The sequence below is a fragment of the Triturus cristatus genome, chromosome 5_2 (genome assembly GCF_964204655.1).
Source record: "Triturus cristatus chromosome 5_2, aTriCri1.1, whole genome shotgun sequence".
NCBI lineage: Eukaryota > Metazoa > Chordata > Amphibia > Caudata > Salamandridae > Triturus > Triturus cristatus.
In genome coordinates this window covers 345568709-345589210 of record NC_140588.1, presented here as the reverse complement: position 1 = coordinate 345589210, position 20502 = coordinate 345568709, and the positions used below count along the sequence as shown (strand labels likewise).

At 45.6% G+C, this 20502-nt stretch overlaps 1 protein-coding gene across 1 annotated transcript in view; it reads left to right on the top strand.

The window, feature by feature from the left end:
* The first annotated feature begins 274 nt into the window (after positions 1-274).
* Positions 275-20502, top strand: part of FOXF2 (forkhead box F2) — a 29038-nt gene continuing 8810 nt past the window's right edge. Inside the window, exon 1 of the mRNA XM_085607142.1 lies at positions 275-3296. Within this exon, the coding sequence (XP_085463268.1) occupies positions 2378-3296 (919 nt within the window). The 5' untranslated portion in view covers positions 275-2377. The remainder of the gene's footprint in view (positions 3297-20502) is intronic.

Below are 20502 nucleotides of genomic sequence, written 5' to 3'. Positions count from 1 at the left end.
TTTCTTGTTCCTTTATTTCTTGCTCTCTGTTTTCCCTTCATTTATTGTTTTAACTGCAGCTCTTATCTTTCGTCCTTAAGTTTCTTTTCTCCTGTTTCTTTCGCCTTCCGAACCCACACTTTAGTGAAAGGCGGAAACACCCACCCCCTATATCACCACCACCGCCTTGTGCGCTCCGCTGTGGTCCTGCCATGCCATCGGGAGCTCAGATGTTACCTAGGCAGTCTGGCACACTCTTGCGTGTGGCTGTGTTGATTAAACTGTCCACTGGGGGTTGATAAATGGGGTAATTGCGTGTGTTTGAGACGAGGCAGCTTGAAAGCTCTGGTGGCGCGGCAGCGCCTCCTGTCCACATGACGGCTGGACGGGTCCAGGGTGGTCCTCAGCTTCTCACTGCCGATTTCTCCCAGAGATTCAAGGGGGTCCGGGCGAGAGGTTTCTGAAAACTGATAGGTGGGCGAGAGTTGTTTGGCTAATCAGCCTTTTACGCAGAACTTAGGGGCGCCCTGTTTCCTCCTCTTAAAGGATTAGGCGGGGGCGAGGGAGGGGGGGCAAGATGGTCACCAGGTGGGGGTAGCTGCAAACTCACAAACGCTCGAAGCAGCTTGGGCACAGCTAGGGAGGGGTGCAGCAGCCTCGCAGCCGGCAGAGGGTCCACTGACCGGCTGAGTGTGGAGAAGTGGGAGTGCCTTGTCTCAGAGCAGCGCCTGGCCCTTTCTGGCTGCAGAGCTCCTCGGCGGACAGCGGGAGCAGCGAGGACTTCGCGGCGCTGAGATAGCTGATTCTTTGGAGGATTCGAATCGGCACTTCACTTGGGGAGCAAGTCTCACCTAGGCTTGTGCTCTTCTGGACAGAGGACATGCGGAGGGGATAAGGGCGAGCATAGCTTCCCAGGACTTGGGGTGAGAATACGCGTGCCTGCTTTCCAGAGCACGCGATGGGGGGTTCCGTTGGTCTCATGGTCACGGCAGAGTGGCAGGGCTGATTTCAGGTCTCTAAAGCACAGGCTGTGCCGGGTGATGCTGGCATCTAGTCTCCAGGACACTTGACATTTTACAGGGTATACGGGAGATTTCTCATGGTCGCTGATGTTCAAGGCATAGCATTTGGCGGAGGGGGAGGGTTGCTCGGCTGACCATACCATATGAAGCAGGGTAAAGGCGAGCAGTGCGCTTCAACACGCAGAGTTCAAACTCAGCTCTCGAAGGCTTTTTATGGCACAAAGGTTGCATGGGGTTAGACATATGTGCTCCGCAGGCCACTGACGTCTTCGTCTGGTCTCTAGGGCTCAGTGTTTACGGGGTCGAACGCGGTTTTCCACTACACACGGTGGACAGTGTGACAGTACTTCTGCTGTCCATCTCTGTATAGGACGGGTTTGCAAGCGGGTAGGTCCCTACTTTCCATACAGACTGTTTGCAAGGGGTAGAGGTTCCGCTCTCAGGGAAGATTGTTTACAGAATCCGTACTCCCTGCTGTCCAGGGCAGGGGGTGTACAAAGAAGTAGTATTTCTGCACACCATGTGCCAGGCGGAGGCGCACTTTGCTCTTTACAGGAATCAGGATTTGCAGAGGGTAGAACTCAATTTGCTCAAGCGCCAGACTATAGGCAGCGTAGGGGTGGCATTGGTTACTAACTGAGTAGTTCACAACTCTCGGGGGTACAGGGTTTATAGGGAACTGCGCGCTCTCCTTCCCGGTGTGTAGGTAGAAAGGGGATGACCGCTGCTCTCTCGAGGGTACGGCTTACAAATGAAGTAACTCTCTGGTCTCCAGGGTACCAGGATTACAGTGGACCGTGCCACCGTGCCCTCGGCCCCTGAGGGTGTATGCATTGTAAGGGTGACCAGCCCTCCATGGTACATATGTTACAGTGGGCTATGCTGTGTGCGCCCCACGATGTATAACGTATAAGGGCGTCGACCAGTCTTTGGGGGTTAGGGTTTACAAACTGTGTAGTTTTCTAGTTTTAGGGGTTACCGTGGGTCGCGGTATCTGTCCTCCGGGTGTAAGCAACGCGAGGGTGACCTCTGCCCTCCGTTGTGCATGGTTCACATACGGAGTAGTTCTCTTTTCTCCAGAGTACAAAGTGTGCAGTGGGCCGTGTTATCTATCCCCTAGGGAGTAGCCAGTATAGAGTTGTCCTGGTCCACCGAGGATACAGGAGTTGCAGTGGTCCGTACTCTCTGTCACCCAGGGTGTAGAGTCAGTCTCCAGGAGTTATATAGTGGTTTGTGGTTTCAGTCCCCAGGGTGTTGGCAATACACGGGTGACCTGGTCTACAGGGCAGAGGGGCTGCAATAGGTCGTTGTCTAATTAGACAGTACTAGGGTGACTCCTGCTCTACAGTATTCGGGAGAGGGCCCCCTTCCTCCAGATGACCGCCGAGCCTCCGCACCAGCAGCACCTGCCTCCGCGGGCCCCTCTGCGGCCGTGCAGCCCCGGCAGAGCCGCGCAGCCGGGCCTGCTGAGCCCGCCTCCCACCTCCATGGAGCCGCCGGCCTCGTCGAAGCCCAAGAAGCCGTGCGCCGGCCTGCGGCGGCCGGAGAAGCCGCCCTACTCCTACATCGCGCTGATCGTCATGGCCATCCAGAGCGCGCCGGCGCGGCGCCTGACGCTGAGCGAGATCTACCAGTTCCTGCAGGCGCGCTTCCCCTTCTTCCGCGGGGCCTACCAGGGCTGGAAGAACTCGGTGCGCCACAACCTCTCCCTCAACGAGTGCTTCATCAAGCTGCCCAAGGGCCTGGGCCGGCCCGGCAAGGGCCACTACTGGACCATCGACCCGGCCTCAGAGTTCATGTTCGAGGAGGGTTCCTTCCGGCGGCGGCCCCGCGGCTTCCGGCGCAAGTGCCAGGCGCTGAAGCCCGCCATGTACCGTATGGTAAACGGCCTGGGCTTTGGGGCCTTCGACTTCCAGGCGCCCCCGGCCCCGCTGGGCTGTCACTCGGGGGGCTATGGCTCCGTGGGCCTGGAGGGGCTCGGTGGCGCCCACCACATGCCTCCCAGCCCCGGTTCCAGCTACATGGCCAGCTGCCCCTCTGGGGGGGACTACTTGCCAGAGAGCGGCGGCAGCAGCAGCCCCCTGCCCTCCTCGCCTGCCCTGGCCAGCGCAATGGACTGCCACTCGCCCTACACCAGCCCTCCAGCGCACTGGAGCTCCTCGGGGGCCGGAGCCTACATGAAGCAGCAGCCCCTGCCGCCTGGTGGCGCTCCTGCAACGGGGGTGCACTCGGGGGTGGCCCCCTACTCCCTGGACCAGGGCTACCTGCACCAGAACACGAGGGATGAGCTCTCAGGTGAGCGCTGCGGTTAGTTAAGTGGGCTACAGCTGGAGGTGGGTGGATGAGTCTTGTTTAGAAATGGAGTTCTGCACAGTATTTTTTATCTACGGGTCTCTTCTTTAGCAACCAGACTATGGTGCACAGCGCATGCCATCGAATTCATACACGCATTCATTATCTTGTTCATTCACACACCCTTGTATTCATTCCTGCGCCCATTTATTAATGCATTCACAACATAGCCATGCAATCACTTCTCCTTTAAAATTATTTTTCCATGAATGAACTTATCTGCACAGTTTACTCTTCAGTTCTAACATTCCTCCGTTCACTCACAGATGAGCCCATCTCTCCAGCCATTCATCGATCCAGCTAATCATTCATCGCTTTCTATCATCAAAAATTCTTCTGTAAAGAGATGTAGACAAATGTAGTACTCTAACACTGCAGAGATTGTTTCTTTAAGGTGTGAACTGCCCTCATAAACAATTGTATGCATTGATTCTAAACGGATATTCAATTATTTTAAAATACTTAGATTCTGCTTATAGTGAAAAGCAGACATGTTTGCACCCGCGAGCATCGGAGTTCCACATGCCTGCAAGGTGTTCACGAACAAGCAGACCCGGCTTCCCGTTTGATCAACAGTGTGGTCCTGGGGACACCTTTTTATTAACCCAATACCCCTGTTCCTTCCACCGCCAAATTGCTGAGCTCTTAAAATACTCCTCACGCGCACTCCCCTACACCAACAAGTGTCGTGTAAAAATGGGCTTTTACAAGAAAGGGAACATTAACTTCTTTATAAGTAGTCTGGTGTGTTACAGAGAGCGGATGCGGTAAAATCGGGGCTGCAGAGCAGGAGACCTCGATTTCTAATCCCGGTTCCTCGTTTACCCACATTTGTGGCATCCTGAGCAAATAATATATTGCATACTGCTTAATTTCCCTAATTTATCAAAAATGTAGATCTTAGAAAGTGACTAGTCCTGTCCAACTATATTTATCGTTAAAAAACGGAACATTGTGTGTGGTAAGTTTAAACCTATTTAAATGTTTCAATACACATTCATCTTTTCTAAATACCAATGGTGAAATATTCCTATAAAACACCTACTTTTGTGTGTAATATCCGTTATTGCCGGAAGCCCCCTCCAGTCGCACCAGGCGCCTCTGTTTTTTTTTTTTATATACATGTTATCTTGTTCACCCCCTTGAAACACGATTGGCATTTTGGTATTACGGCCCGTGTTTAAAGTGCGTCTCTCCTATCATGGACACCTTATTGGTAATAAGACGCGTGCCCAGTTGACACAAGTCACTCTGTAGTGCTACACTAACACTGGATACATCGCCGGATGGGGCAGCAATTAATGTTATAAGTGGACTGTAAATGGACGTTTTGCATCCTGAAAAGGCTATTTATTCTTTTACATAAGGCCCTCGATGCCACCTTTTTGATATATCGGGAGATGTAACAGAATAGAGGATGGGGTTAGTGCTTTGCATTGAAACACGTGTATGATATTTTAAGAAGGAAAATGTTGTAGACAGAAAATTGCCACGGGAAACAACTAAAAACAACATAATCGATTTTAAATATGCAGCGATGGGATATATGCGATTTACATGATCGCGTTTGCACGGTTCCGGTTACCTGTTTAGCATGGTTTGCCCAATGTCGCTTGCGTGGGTCCACTTCCGTGGACCTCACACACTGACACCCCCCCCCCCCCATTGCCCGCGAGCTCGGTATCTCCAGGATACACAGGATGCCCCCCAAGCCCGGCCAAGTCCAGCCCAGAGCCCCCTGCAGCCCCTGCTTCCCGACCCTGCAGAGCGAAGCCCCCGAAAGACGAACAAATAAACAGAGGCTTTCGCCGGCGGGCAGAATAATAAAGGTTTAAACTTGGTGCCTGAAGGGCTGGATTCATATCCTGATATGTGAAAATAGCTCGTGCTTTTTTCCAGCGCGGGTCTCGGGGGTTAACCAAACAAAGACAGTCTGGGCTGGACCACACGGAGAGCATCCGAGGCAGCAAAGGCGAGTTGGAGGCATCTGGGGTCTGTGGGAACTTCGGCCTGTAACATACACACAGACCCCTTCCTCTCGCTGCTGTCAGTCAGCTGTCAGGCGCTCCTGTTATTGAACTTGGAAGGATGAAAGGCTGAGGCGATTTTGCTGTTATTCGCAACTTCGAATCCCCAAATGCCTAGCAGCCATCCTTGACCATCCAAGCTATCTTACGACAAAGACAGTTATTCAGATAATATGAATGAATTCATTAGAGACACTGAAACAAATACAGATTAAAAATGCAATGGAAATACTAAAAGGAGCTTAGTCCAGTGGCAAAGACAAGTATTAAATAAGCCATTAACAAAGACGCATACCTGTTAGTCTAAGTGGACACCCCCCCAAGATGTTTATATACAAAATAAAAAGTATGCTTTCTGGGTAAAGTCCTATGCTTACACCAAGTTTGGTGTAGATCCGTTTTGCGGTTTTTGCACTGTCTTTTGGCAACAATTTCTATGGGACCAACAAAGGGAAATTATACACCTTTTCACCAGCCCATAACTGTTTTCCCTTTGTACATCTTGCCATGCCGAAATTTAGCCTGCCTAGTTAACTGCCAAGCTTCATGGCAATCCGCCCAGGAAGTCATAAGCTGTAAGCAAAGCCAAAAATGCATTTTTAAATGGAAAGTACTGCTGTGCCCTAACTATTCAGTGGCGACTGTCATTGCGATATAATATATATATATATATATATATATATATATATATATATATATATATATATATATATACACACACACCAGGCCGTCTTGTTCGCACAAGGCAAAATAAACCAGTATTACAGCTTCACATATGATTCCCTGCATCATAGCTCACCGTCCTAGCTAGATCTACAATGGAAATGAAAAGATAAAGGAAAAAAGAAGTGCTCGAATTAGAAATTCTAAAGTTAAAGAAACAGAAAAAAACACCCCTTTCAGTGGTTGCAAACTTGCACGTGAGTCTGGGGAGCCAGCACCCCGAATACCAACGTCTTACAGAGTCTGCAAGGACATGAAAGAGCTCTTACTCGGGAGTGCACTCGGCGCTAAGTGGAGAATCTCTCACGTTGAGCGCGCCTTCCCTCACCAGGAGACTCGTTGCTAGGTTTAGTAACATACTCGGAGTCACTCTGTTGTAAAGCAAGACTATGGAAAGCTTGAGGCGTTTAGCACCTGTTTCCACTCTATTGTGACCCTCCAGATGCGTTGGGTTCCAGAGGTCACTGCCTTTATTTATTTTGCCTGCAATGACTTCTACTCTGCGTACAGTTCATCTGTTGACCTCGCCACACATTAGTTTAAAATGATTCTATGTTTGTATTTCTTGATAGATATTAAGCGACAATGATGCAGCCTGAGTTGCATAATAAACAATAAAGCATTGGCCGCCTGAACAGGGACATTCATTTCCCCGTGTAACCCTCCCTCTTTCTTTGTCAAATGCTGGCATCTATGCTTTTCGTACAGGACAAGGGTCATCCGATTGAACAAACTGAAGCGAGCGAGGGAATAATATAATTCAAGTTGATTGTAAAACCTAATCCTCCGCCATAAAATGTAGTGCCACGAAAAGCGGCCCGGGAGCCCGTGTATTCTGTGGTCACGACTTTTTTGGCACAATGAGTCGGGTAGCAGTTGATGAAAGCCAATACATATTTAAATGATTCTCGAGAAAATGTCCACATAAAGGATCAGAGAAGATGATAATATTTGAATAATGCAGGTACCCCCCCAACCAGCCACCGTTTTGCTTATAGGATGTGGCGCCGGAGGGGGTAGTCCTTCCTTTTGGGGTGCAGCCGCAGCACTTCCGCATGTTTTCTGTATTTACCACAAACGCCACCCTCTCTCGCAGTAGAATAGGAATAACGGGATTGGAAAAAGCACCTTCACGTGTCCTCTGTCCGGCTTTGTTGAGCAGTGCACCCCGCACCCCCACGGCCTTTCCTCAGTACTGAGCAGGCAGTGCCTGCGGCGGGGGGGAGGGGCCGGGGGGCTGCCGCTGCGGCCGGGGTTGCTCCGCTCTGGATGCCTCTTAACAGCTTTATCGCCACTGAGTTCGGCGCTGAAGCCCCCACGCTCAGACCGGTCCCCCGGGGTTGTTGATCACGTGTGCCGTATGGAGAGTGCGGAGTAGGGCGCGCCGCCCGAATGCCTCTCTGGCAGGCAGCCTTGCTACACGCACGGTACTCCGTGCTGAAGGACTCCCGCTCAGATCGGACGTTCATGGTCCCAGCGCCTGGTGAAGGCTCCTCGGCGGAAGAGTCGAGCGGTGGGTGCTCCCAGAGCCGAGGGGCCGTTGTGGCATAAGGGGAGTGCCATGGGAGGGGGGGGGGGGTGCTCTACTCTGGATGTCTCTGACAGGATGGATTTGGGCCCTGAAGCGCCCTCTCTCAGTCTCACCCATTACCTCAAGTTCGTTCATTCTCCAGCGCCTCGTGAAGAGCCTTCGCGAAGGCGCTAGTTGCTGTCCCGCCGGCAGCTCCCACAGCCGGGCCCGGCTGTCATGACTAATTGAAGGAGCACGAGTGTTGGTCACAGCCTAGGTCGACCTAGGAAACTACACGCGCTGCACCCCCTGTTAGAGATGAAAGCATCTCGGATGAGAGAACACAGAGGCCCGCCCGACTTTACCCAGGATTTAAATCTGAGGATCATTCTGGTGTTTATAGAACACAGGAATTGCACATGACATGCTATGACAGAGATTGCAAATATAGCCACTTGGACAGATTCCTTGGCGTGCAGACTGCCGGGTGGATGCAGGGATTGGCGGGGAGAGAGATACAAAAAATCGGTAGATTTGTAGTCTGATTCTCAGACAGTTAATATATTCATAGGTTCTTAAAAGTGACAGCTGAAAATAGTGGGTTGTATGGACAGAAATACATAGATTGGAATGCATAAATACACGTAGAGAGGCATAACTAGAAAATAATACATAAATAGATAAATGGAGTAGATAAAGGTATTGTATTGCAACATTTATACAGCGCTTACTATCGCTATTTGGGGCGCCGAAGCGCTTGCTACATTATACTTACCTAGACAGGCATACATAGATAGTGCACAGATAAATGTACTAGTAAGGGGTAAATAGATGGATACATTGTTGAATAAATGGGTAGATAGTTCTAGGTAGATGGGTATAATAGACAGACGAATAGAATGGACAGACGAATAGAATGGAGTGCATTGATGCTTTTAGATAGGCATACACAATGGCTAAAGAGAGTGCGGTGCACAGAATCATGTATAGACAAACGTAGGTAGGCATTCATGGATAGATAAATAGAGCGAAGTGCATAGATACATGCAGACACACGTGGAAAGGTATACATGGATGGATACATAGTTGAATAAATGGGTTGATAGTCGTAGGTAGATGGGTATAACTGACAGACGAATAGAATGGAGTGCATTGATGCTTTTAGGTAGTCATAAGTAGATAGGCATAAACCATGACTAAATAGAGTCGAGGGCACAGAATCATGTATAGACAAACGTAAATGGGCATACATAGATAAATCGAGTGAAGTGCATAGATATATGTAGACACACGTGGATAGGTATACATGGATGGATAAATAGACTGGAGTGCACAGATATATATAGAAAGATATAAATATATGGACGAACAGATACACGTAGAAAGATCTAAACATATGGATAAATACAGTGGAGTGTGCAGATTATACACGTAGAACGATATAAAATATGTGGATGAATTCAGCGGAGTGCATAGATGAAGACAGACATGTGGATAAGATAAATGGATAAATAGATTGGAGTGCACTGATGCATTTAGATAGACAAATGTAAATAGGCATAAATAGATAAATGGAGTGAAGTGCATAGATATATGTAGACATACGTGGATAGGTATGGATGGATACATTGAGTGGAATTCATAGATATATGTGGAAATATATAAATGTATGAAGACGAGAGAGTACATAGATGTAGATTTGAAGTTTATGGATATGCATAAATAGATGAATAAATAGAGTGGAGTGCGCACATAGACGTAGACAGATATATATGGGTGAATAGAGTGGAGTGCATAGATGTAGATACACTTTTGTGGATAGGCATAACTAGATGACAGACAGAGTGGAGTGCATATATAGATGTAGACAGATATACATATATGGATGAATAGAGCGGAGTGCATAGATGTAGATACATGTTTGTGGATAGGCATAAATAGATGGATAAACAGAGTGGAGGGCATACATAGACGTAGACAGATATAAATATATGAATAGAGTGGAGTGCATAGATGTAGATGGAAGTTTGTGGATCGCCATACATAGATGGATAAACAGAGTGGAGTGCACTGACAGATGCAGCTAGATATAATAGATAGTCAAACATAGGATAAATAAAGTGAAGTGCTGAGACACATGTAGGTAGACAGAACTGTAGGAATAAATTGGAGTGCATAGATAGATGTACATAGGCATAAACCTATCGATAGCATAGAGTGCATAGTTGTATAGATTTGAAAAAACAGGCACATAAATAGAGGGAGATTGCTGGAGTGACCTAGATAGACAGATTAGTAAATAAACTGGGGTGTGTGAATGGATTAATTGACTGGTAGATACACAGACATAAGAGAGTAACATATATAAGTGAATGAATAAGTGAACAGACTAGAGTGTGTTAATGATGAATTGACTGGCAGATGGGCAGGCATAAGAGTAACATACATAAACAGAAGGATGGATACGTGGATAACTCAGGGTGTATGAATGGTTTAATAGACTGGTAGATATGCAGGCATAAGAGAGTAATCTACACAAACAGGTGGGTGGATAAGTGGATAGACCTGGGTGTGTGAATGATGAATAGACTGGCAGATGTGAAGACATAAGAGAGTAATATACATATCCAGGTGGACGGATAAGTGGATAGGCCGGGGTGTGTGAATGGATGAATTGACTGCTAGATATGCAGACATGAGAGAGAAACAGACATAGATGGAGAGATAAGTGGATAGATTTGTATGTGTGACTGGATGAATACACAGGTGGGTATGCAGACCACAGATACATGGATGGATCAGTGGGTAGACTGGGGAGTGTGCATGGATGAATAGGCTGGTTAGTTAACATGTGCATCGAGTGTCAGACATTCAACAGAAACATAGATATGAAATGGACAGAGCGGGTAGTGGATTGATGAAAATGTCAGCTCCTATCCACTGCTGTGAAATGCCTCATTCCTTGAAGCTCCCTGTAAAGCTGCTCTGCTCCAGTGGCCCAGCTCCCTGCACCCCAGCACAGGCATGCCCTCCTGTTCATCCTCATGTGACTGCCCCTTTCTGTCCGGAGGTCTGCGCCTTCCGCTCGGTCTACAGCTCATCCTTTCACCTTCATATGATTATCACCTGTTACTCTTTCTGTAGCTCGTGCTCAAGTGCTCTCCTCATAACCATAGGCACTGGCACAGCCAGGATGCAGTTCTTTGTTCCCTTGCTGCAGTTTGAGTTTTGGGACCAACTATTTCCTTCCATCTATTTCCTTCGATGAGGGAAGATCTGAAGGCCAGATTTACGAACACTTTGTGTTGGATTTGCATTCGTTTTTTTTTTAACACCGATCTTATGCAGAGTGTTGAGTTGGTATTTACAATCCAAAGCAAATCACGATTGGCGTTGGATTGTAACCCAAAGTAACTTAATGCGGTGCAATATGCTGCTTTACGTTAATTTGCATCAAGGAAGCGTGCCATGGCTGGTCCATGGGCATTCCTGTGCATCCACCCATGGATTCTGGTGCAAGTCCACATTACAATGACTTGTAGACATGGCTTTGCACCAAAAGCCTGCGCCGTCCTGAGGCTGGTGTAACGAGAAGAAACATTTGTATTTCTCCTTGTTTTTTCTTCTTTGCATGTGTGCTGCTTTTTGCAGCACACATACAAAGATGAAATTGCCTTTCAGCATAATTTTCATGCAGGAAGGGACTCCTTCCTGCCAAAAACGATGCTGACCATAACGTAGTTGTAGTGCAAGCGTGTCTGTGTTGGCACACAGCTGCTGATAGTGCACCGACGCAGGGAGAAAGCAGAACAGCGCCCCTTTTCTAGATAGATACAGCACTGTTCTGCTCTCTCACTTGTTCATGCAACACAGTGCAGTAACTTCATTTGCTGCACTGTGTGTATGATTTATTTGTAAATCTGGGCAAGGGCCATAAGGTCTGTGTTAAAAAAGTAACGCGAAAGTGATGCAAAGTGTTTGTAAATCTGGGCCCTGATTTATAAATCGCTCGCCAACACATGAGGATCTGTAGGCACTGGCCTTAAACCTAGGGTCGTCCCCATAGTACAGCCACGTCTTCATCTTATGCCCGGTACAGAATGGGCAGGTGCAGTGTCATAGTGTGAGGAGTAAGGAACTTCAAATCTTAATTATTTAGGAGATTAACCTCCTGCAGTCTTTGGAGAGAGCATGCCAGATGGAAACCTTGACAGGGCTCTTTTTGAAGTTTATTTTGTGATGGCTTCATTGAGTATTCCCAATCGACTGGCCATGCAGGCGAGGTACACATGGATTCTGTTCACTACTGGAAGCCAGTGCAGCTTTGTTCTTTCCTCTATAAGGTGGTCTTCTTTCATTAGCTCACAGACAAGTCCTGATGTCACAGTGCGTGTGGGGTGATCACGTGTCTTGATTTTGGTGGGACACTCCTCTTTTCTCACCAACTATCCCAATTATTTTTAGCAAATATCTTAGTTTTCAGAAAGGGTTGGCTTAACATAGAGGGATGTAATATTTTTGTGTCTTCCCTTGCAGAATTAGTTAGCAGCCCCTAGCATAAAGGACTGTGGTTAAGACTGTGTGTAAAAGTTGCTTTTAATGCCCGTAGGTGCCTCACTGTTTGTGTTTTCTATGTTGTGGAGTCCTGTCACTTAAGTCATTCTGTGTGCCTCGGTCGACATAGAATTGTAGTCCTACATACATTTGTAGGATGCCCAGGTTTTTGGTCTTCAAAATGTGGTCATAATAACCATGGGCTGGTTGAAAACATTGTTGCATTGTTTCATGGAACGACTTTAGAGGGTGTCGCATGGCCTATCTGGAGATAGGTTCCTGGGACTGAAGGGGCATTGCCATCTTTAATTTAACTTACTTAGGTTCATGCATGCCTGACTCCGGCTGAGCATCTTATCGAGGTCGTTTAAAGAGAAATTTGCGTTCATGAGAACAAACAAGCAAAAATCCTGCTTACCCACTCAATATGCATTATTCATACACATAGATCGCTTGCACATCACAAGCAATAAATGCATGTATTTACAGTCCACCATTTATTGATTACAATTGTTGTGAACATTGAACCCCATTATTCTGAACTCAACCTGCAACAAATACAAAAGTTAAGAATGTTTAAGTTCCTGCAGCATTTACAATCTAGCATCCGAAATGGCACCACTTTGCATTACAGAAAAGATGCTCCAACATGCTTTCATGCCAGTCAGCTGAGGCACCGGAAACTGGCTTCCTCTGTTCTGCCAGTGCTAGGCGAACACATTCCAGGACCGATGAGAGACTACCTGGACCACCTGACTGTGCTATGCTGCTAGATGGCAATACAGGCTACTAATGCTATTATCTAGAAGATATATAGCCGACAGTCACACTCTGGTCTGATTTTGTGAAGACATTGAAGCACTACAGCCCTGCCAATTGGGTCAGGGGCATAGCCATGTCAAAAGTCACAGCTTCACCCTTCTTCTCTCACAGCCTTGAATCCCAGGGACAGATCGCTGTTTGGTTTCTTACTGTTTGATCCCCCAGACAGAGAAACAAGTCAACTCTCTTCTTTCTGCTAGTAAAGGCTGTGTGTCAGGAAATCACAGTGGAGGAAAGCTATAGAGCATTTGTTAGAGACTAACAGACATAAGAGAGGGTGGGAATGTGTCCTAGTATATGTCAGTCTTATCAGTCTTATTCGACCTATTAGGATGTGTCATTGACAAATAGAACCTGGTGAGTAAATTCTCGATTTCTACTCGCATGTTTAGGGCGAATGTATGACCGAATTCCGCATGTTTTTTGCACACATACCTTAGGAACAACGCCATTTGAACAAATGCGTCTTTAGCACACATTTGTTCTGCACCCAAGTCGTTTTAACGACTTGCCTTAGGGAGGCACTGGATATTGGACTAGTTTAATTTACTATTATAACTCCAGTCTGAGTAACAGTAGGGAAGGTGTTGGACTTTAATTCCAATGCCACTCCAACATTGCGCCCCTCCCCAAAGTAGTAACGACTTGCGTGCAGAACGATTGCGTGCTAAAGACGCATTTGTTCTGTTGCCGGTGCTGTGAAGGCACAGCGTGATTCCAGCTTCCTCCTAAAGTACATTTCCCGTCTAGGTCCTCCAACATCTAGAGGTAACTCTTGTCCATCACACAGTAATTTCTGTTTAACTGCACAGTGCATCTCAAGTGATCAGCCCTCACAACAGCACAGCGATCAGCTGGTTACCCTCTTTAGCAGCAGTAGTACCTCTTTCTGTGAGAACATCCAACTATCATGGAACCAGCGGGGTAGGAGGCTTCGGGATCGAAGGGGGGGTTTGGTGGGAGTTAGGCTTGACTAAGCTTTAGCATCGTATGATGTAGCCTAATGGCTGTTCTGCCTCAAATGTCAGTTGAGGAGATATGTTGCTCCCTAAGGAGCTTAAATGTTAGACTCCCGATGACCTCTATCTGGTGGCAATCTTTCTGGCCCTGCTCTATTCGTAAACCTATGAATCTCTCCCTGGCTTCAGATGAGGCACCGCTTTTGTAAAAGGGTGATCGTAACTGCCATGGTCTGGAAGCAACTGTCTTGACTCAGCAGCTCCTACCAACTGTCGCCTGATGACCTTGCTTCCTGCCATCTTGAAGGTTGATGGAAATACATTTTCCAAGGTGGCTGTTGATGTCTTATAACCCAGGGTTTTTTGGATGGGAGCGTGGGCAGGGTTCCTATCTAAACCTACTACTGACCCCCTGGAAACTTTAAACAATCAGCAATGACAGGGCCAGGGGAGGAGGGGTAAGGAGGCCTCCTGTTGGTTGATCTATGTGCCACATTCAACACACCGATCTTTACAATTTGATCAATGAGTTGTGGGACACAGGATTTAGGGGGTCGGAAAAATGGTTAATTCATTACAGCCCAGCTGATCGAGGTGGTCGATTTCCCTCTGCTCAGGGGTAAGGGGACTTATTTACAGTCCAGTACGCTCAGGGATCTTTGCTCTCTCCTGTTCTATTTAACCTGCATCCCACTGCTGTGGGAATTAGTGTGGTCCTTCCTCTTACATTTTCCTATGCTAATGACACTCATCTATTCCTCAGATTTCATTCTTTGACAGCCAAGTGAACAATGTTTGGGATGCATAGTTTTTTAACTCAAACTGCTAAATAAGACACTTCCTTTTCTGTCCCTTCCGTGCATGCCACAGTAGTCGGAGGCTGTGAACCTTAAAGTAGCCCTTGAGGCATTGCAATGCACTGTAGCACTTTTGCAGACCTGGTCTCCAGCGCATCTGTAGCTCTTTCTAAAACATATGATGCAGAGAAAAGGCTTTGTATTAGATAAGGAGCACTGTACCCAATGAAAGTATAATAAACAATTAGCGGAAAATATAGTATATAAAACTCCTGAGCACTATTTACAGTTTCAGCTAGAACATAGAATAAGGCATTGTATTCTTCTTCTGCGACTAGGAATTCTCCCTTTACAAGTTTATTCCTCCAGATGGGACTCCCTTGAACATACCTTGGGTATTTATGACTTGTGTGATGGCGGAGTACAAGACCGTATCCAAATATTTTTAACCTGTCCAAATCCAACTTTGGCAGAGGCTCGGCAACGTTTTATAAAACCTATCCGTTTTGGATATGTCATCTTAACCCAAGATTTAATTACGCTGCGTAAATCTCCCCCAAATTAATTTGTCTGCTATAACTTGTTTAAGTTTTTATAGAGTTTTTAAAAGTTGTTTTAAAAGTGCATACATTTAACAGTTAAAAATTCATGTATTTTGTTTGCCAACCCCAATTTACTATGCCTATAATGAGTTTTAAAGCACTAAAAAGAACAGCAGTTTTATTCCTGAAAGGGATGATCTACCATTAAACCAAACAATATAAACTTGGGCTGACCTGCTTGTGATTGTAGCTCTGAAGAACATGGATCTGTTGGTTCCCCAAACCTTGAAAAGGAAAGCAATAGCCAGCCGCTATGAAGGATTCCGTGGCAATTCACATTGCCTTACATGATAAATCACATTACTGAAACATACAAGGACATGCTAAATCAGAGCCACGTGACTGTGCGTGGTGGACTTTCTAAAAAGTCCACACAGGAGTGGAGATAAACCTCTTCTGCTTGGCCTTTGATTTTGTAGAGCCTTGTTTTCCTGTAGGACTCTTCTAGTCTGAAGTCAGTCTGAGCAAGACTCCTCCATCCTGCTGTTACGACGCCTATGTTTGGCCAATTCCCCTCTTGACTGCGGGTCTCATAGGACTCCTGAGGACCTCAACTTGGAAGGAATCTTATATCACAGCGAGGCGCTTGCAATGAATACAAACTGGATACACCACTAGAAAAAATCGGTCAGGGAGCACTCGATTTACAGTTCAAACTTCATCAAATCCATTTGATTTTGTATGCATACTTTATTATTGAATGCAAATATATATTATATACATGTTGAGTAAAGTTCATTCAAATGAAATGCATTGGCGGTTTGGCTTTTAAATCAGAACTAAATATAGAAGGTTGTTGTACTAAATCAAGACTGTTTCCTTTCATAAATTGGATCTAATTGATTTGATTGATTTTTTTACTGTAAATCGAGTTTGCCTTGATTGATTTTTCTCTCTATGTTTTTTTGCCTGGGTAATAGTACTTCGAGCATCTGGCGTTGTGTGGGGTGGAGCCTATGCGGAATTAGAAACTGATCTGGATGTGCTGTATCTGTTTTTGACCAGCTGCTTTGTAAATTGTTGGGTGCACTGCACTAGTGAACCATAATGTCTATTACTTTTGTATAATCCTTGGACCTCCCTTCATTATGCAGAGGTGGTCTAAAATTTATGAATTAAATCTTCTGCAACCTATTAGAGGCACCCATGTTTCCCTGACCAGTTTCTCAAATGCTTGACTGTGTTTGTTTCTTTGGTCTTCTATGTATTTGTTTGTAGAGGGTCTTGGCTCTGTGCGCTGTGTGCAGTTGTCATTGTCTTGTGTAAGAACCAAATGTAGTATGGCAACAAATAGAAGGTTTTCATAGAGTGTGGCAAGTTGGACAATACTGGAGGATAATAACAAATGTAAATTATTTATAATACTATTGTAGAGAGTAGCCTACATTCAGACAACCTGTAGGATTAGTGGTAGAGTGAGTTGGAAATTGTAGAGAAGACAGTGGTTTCATGCCATCATGCAGGTGCTTGTAATTGGCTGTTCTCTTTCTGAGGGCCTAGAGGACAAGGATGGAGATGTCCCTCGTGGAAGGTAGCACACAATGATGACGTGAACATGCCTAACCACCAGTATGTGAAACTTGTATACGGACTAGTGGTACTTTGAAAGTAACCTGCTTGGGGTCCCGTGAACGTGAATCTGGGAATGCTCCAGAGGACGCAGGGGAGAAAACAGTACTTTTTCAGGGGGCATGCAAGGAGGAGCATGCTAGTCTGGCGTAGGCTGTCGCCGTGTTCAAACTGACTGGGGAATGACTGAATAGTCTGTGAGGGTAGGGCAGATTTTGTGACACTGGTTGGTTGTAGTGGGCAGAGGTGATTGTGCCTATGGCAGTCAATAGTTTCATCTCACTGTCGAAGTGAGCACCAAAAGTTTGTGTAGAAGGGTCAGACATTACAACAGCATGGAAGATGTGGGTTTCTTGTTGTGGCAGCAGGTGAAGATAAGTAATGATCTCTGTCTTGAGGTGGTGCATCATTAAGACATGGATGGCCATCCTGTTCAGATGGCAGAGGGACCATCCGTTGAGAGAAGTAAAGCAGGAGAGAGTGTGTGTATTACTGGTATAGAAGGGATAGGAAAAGCAGACAATCAGATGAGGTCACCTTTTTTGGATGAGGGTTATGATTGAGGAGCGGGGCTTTGGGCAGAGTTGACGGAGAATGAGGGCAAAGAGTACAATTACACAGCAGGGTTCAGAAGGCCATCAGTGTCCCCAGTCCCCATGACACCTGTGAGGCATCTAAAGCTTTAGAAAGCCTCGACAATCGACAACATACTACATCAGGAACATTTCCTTTGGACACCACACTACACTGTGTAAATTTGAGAGTAAATCACATCAGCCCGTGCGCCAAGCCAGAAATAACAATGTTACCATTGTACACTTCTTGAAATATGCGCAGAGCAGACCAAGTCCAATTCTTGATTGCAATACTGAACTGAAATATTTACATGAGTCATCTACAAAACATGCTTACTTAAAATAGATGCGCGGGGTTTCATCCAACAACTAAAGTGTCACTTGGAACAGAATTGGAGAAGCAAAAGGGAGGAAAATTGTATACTTTTCTTAGACCTATTAATACCATTTTTCAAGAACTGTCAAATTGTGCAGATAAAACCCAGGCTTTTATAGACCCACCACACATGTGGTTCTAGTGATCATGTTGACACAACTATGGTCCCTATTTGCTAAAGATTTCCAGGGGCGCTCGTGCAACGCAAAGCCGCGCAAAAGACACTGTCAATGTATTTTGAAAGCCCACATATGCAGCACTCTAGTGTGTTGCCCCATGCGAGCACCTGCGCAACCTTTAGTAAATAAAGAACCAATAATCATCTAAGAAGTGGAGAACAGAGTTTGGAAATTAAGGCACATGGCACAAAAAGATGGGATAGTGTTTCTTTCATTCAACTACATACATAGAATTGTATAGTATGTTACCCTGGCTTTGTTTTTTAAGATTCTGACAGTTAATCCTGGTTTTCAGGTCGCACATTTTGTTCAGTTCATAAAGAAACATGACCTCTACCTGGTCTGGGGATAGGTGACAGGGTGGGTGGGTGGACAAACCGATAGATAATGATAGACTACATACCCTTGTAATTGAGGTGGTTGTGGAGTAAATGTACTTTTCCGGTATGATTTCCAATTATTATCACGGTTCTGGTATGTCTTCTAATCATTGTCAAGTCGTTAAATAGCTCCAGCAAAGACCCGAAATAAAAAATTATCTATCAAAAAAATAGATTGGTTGTGAACACAGGGAAAATGTACACAGGTCGAGGTCGTCCTGATTTGATAAGCAAGTTGGAGCTGTTTATGATATGTACCCAAACATGTGAACACTTGATCAGTAGCACCAGTATCACAAAGAGTACCACCAGTGCCACACATTACCTGTACCCCAGCAACAACACCTCCACCAATACCACAAACAAATAACACCTACCCCACCATCAATGCCACAAAAAATAACAATACACTACCAAGCATGGGCTGCTCGAGTGTCACCATACAGGTGGGTGGGCACGCACATAAAGGGGTGAGTTTGTGTGTTATGATTCAATCTAAGGCCTATTAATTTAATCTATCACAAGGAAACAGGAGAAAATGCATGAAATAGTTTCCTTCATAGCCCACGACTAATACCAAAATCTAATTAAAAAACAATATTAACTAATAACAACTGTATTAACCACTAACCCTGGGTTCTGTTGCGTTGTGCTACTGGCCGTAAAGTACTACAGCGCCTCATCAGGAGTAGTTAGCACTAAATAAATGCAATTACAGTACAATCCATGCATAATACTTTTCTACATTTTAGCATTCACCATAGAGCCAAGTTAACTTTGACAGATGTGTGTATGATGAATAATTAATTTAGGCCTGATTTAAATAAAGTGAAGAAATCCATACATATGTAGGCGTAAGTCTGATTGAATAGATTTCCATATTTTTGGCACCCAGACAGGTGTCAGGCACTGGCCAGAGAAGTCTCACTTTGGTAGAATTCAGTAAAATGTCAGCTCTACAAACTTCTGCACATGTGGATGGTCCACAAAGTAGACAAACCAGATGAAAAAGTGCGAGGGGGGTTGTGCATTTGCACACTTTTTTTCTTTCTAACATATGGAGACATCCTTTCCTGAAAAAATAGTGTATTTAGGTCACTGTCCTTCAAAAGAGAGACTGCATAATCCTGCTTTTTGCAAGTGACCATTAGCGCTAGAAAGTACCTAAAAATATTTGTAAACATCCACAACGTTCACCCGATGTTCACAACATTTGCATTGCCCCATGAGACTCTCACGGAACAGCCCATTCTCGAATCCACATCTGATTCTTACCGATTTGGAGAAGTCTTCACATCTATGAGAATGCAGGCTGCCTTGAGTGCGCTCTGCGCCGGAACAGTGCAAAGATTACGATCCTGTGAACCAGAATCTGCTATTTATTTATTTCCACGCTATAAAGAACTGGGCGAAAACTAGTTATACATTTCTAATTAGGTCCAAGCATAGTCAGAAAATAAAATGGAGCAGAAACAGAGAGCGATGAGAAAGCACATAAAACACTAGAAGGCAGATGAACAGATGGACGAAAGACTAAACGTTTGATAGACTGCTAGCTCCGAAGACTGATGGATCGATAGGATGACTTAATGATAGATCATAGATGTCCGTCTGCAAGTACCAGTTAACAATAACAACACAAAAACAAGAAATCATTTTCTGATTATCCACCCTCGATGCACATAATCTGTAAATAAAATGACCAACGCTCCCCTAGAAAGAACGTTGATGCAGACTGTAGTCTACAAAGGAAAGTGATACCCAGGCTATGGAATGGCGCTGTGATTCCTTGCTAATGGCAGATTGGCGCTATAAAATTGCAATCTGACTGCAACTACAATAAGAGCAGTGAACACGAGCAGCGGCCTTATACATGCCTCCCAGCATTCACAAGACACCTCTAAACCGGCGTTCGAGGGTGGCGCAAATGCAGATGCAGTTGGTTTTGTCCGATATTGCCAGACCATCTAATCTGGAGTTTAAACTAATTGATTTGCTTTGTCGAAAGTCATTTCTAACACAAATAATAAACAGGGCCAATTGAATTATGCAATTGGGCGGCCGAAGCTTTTCCCG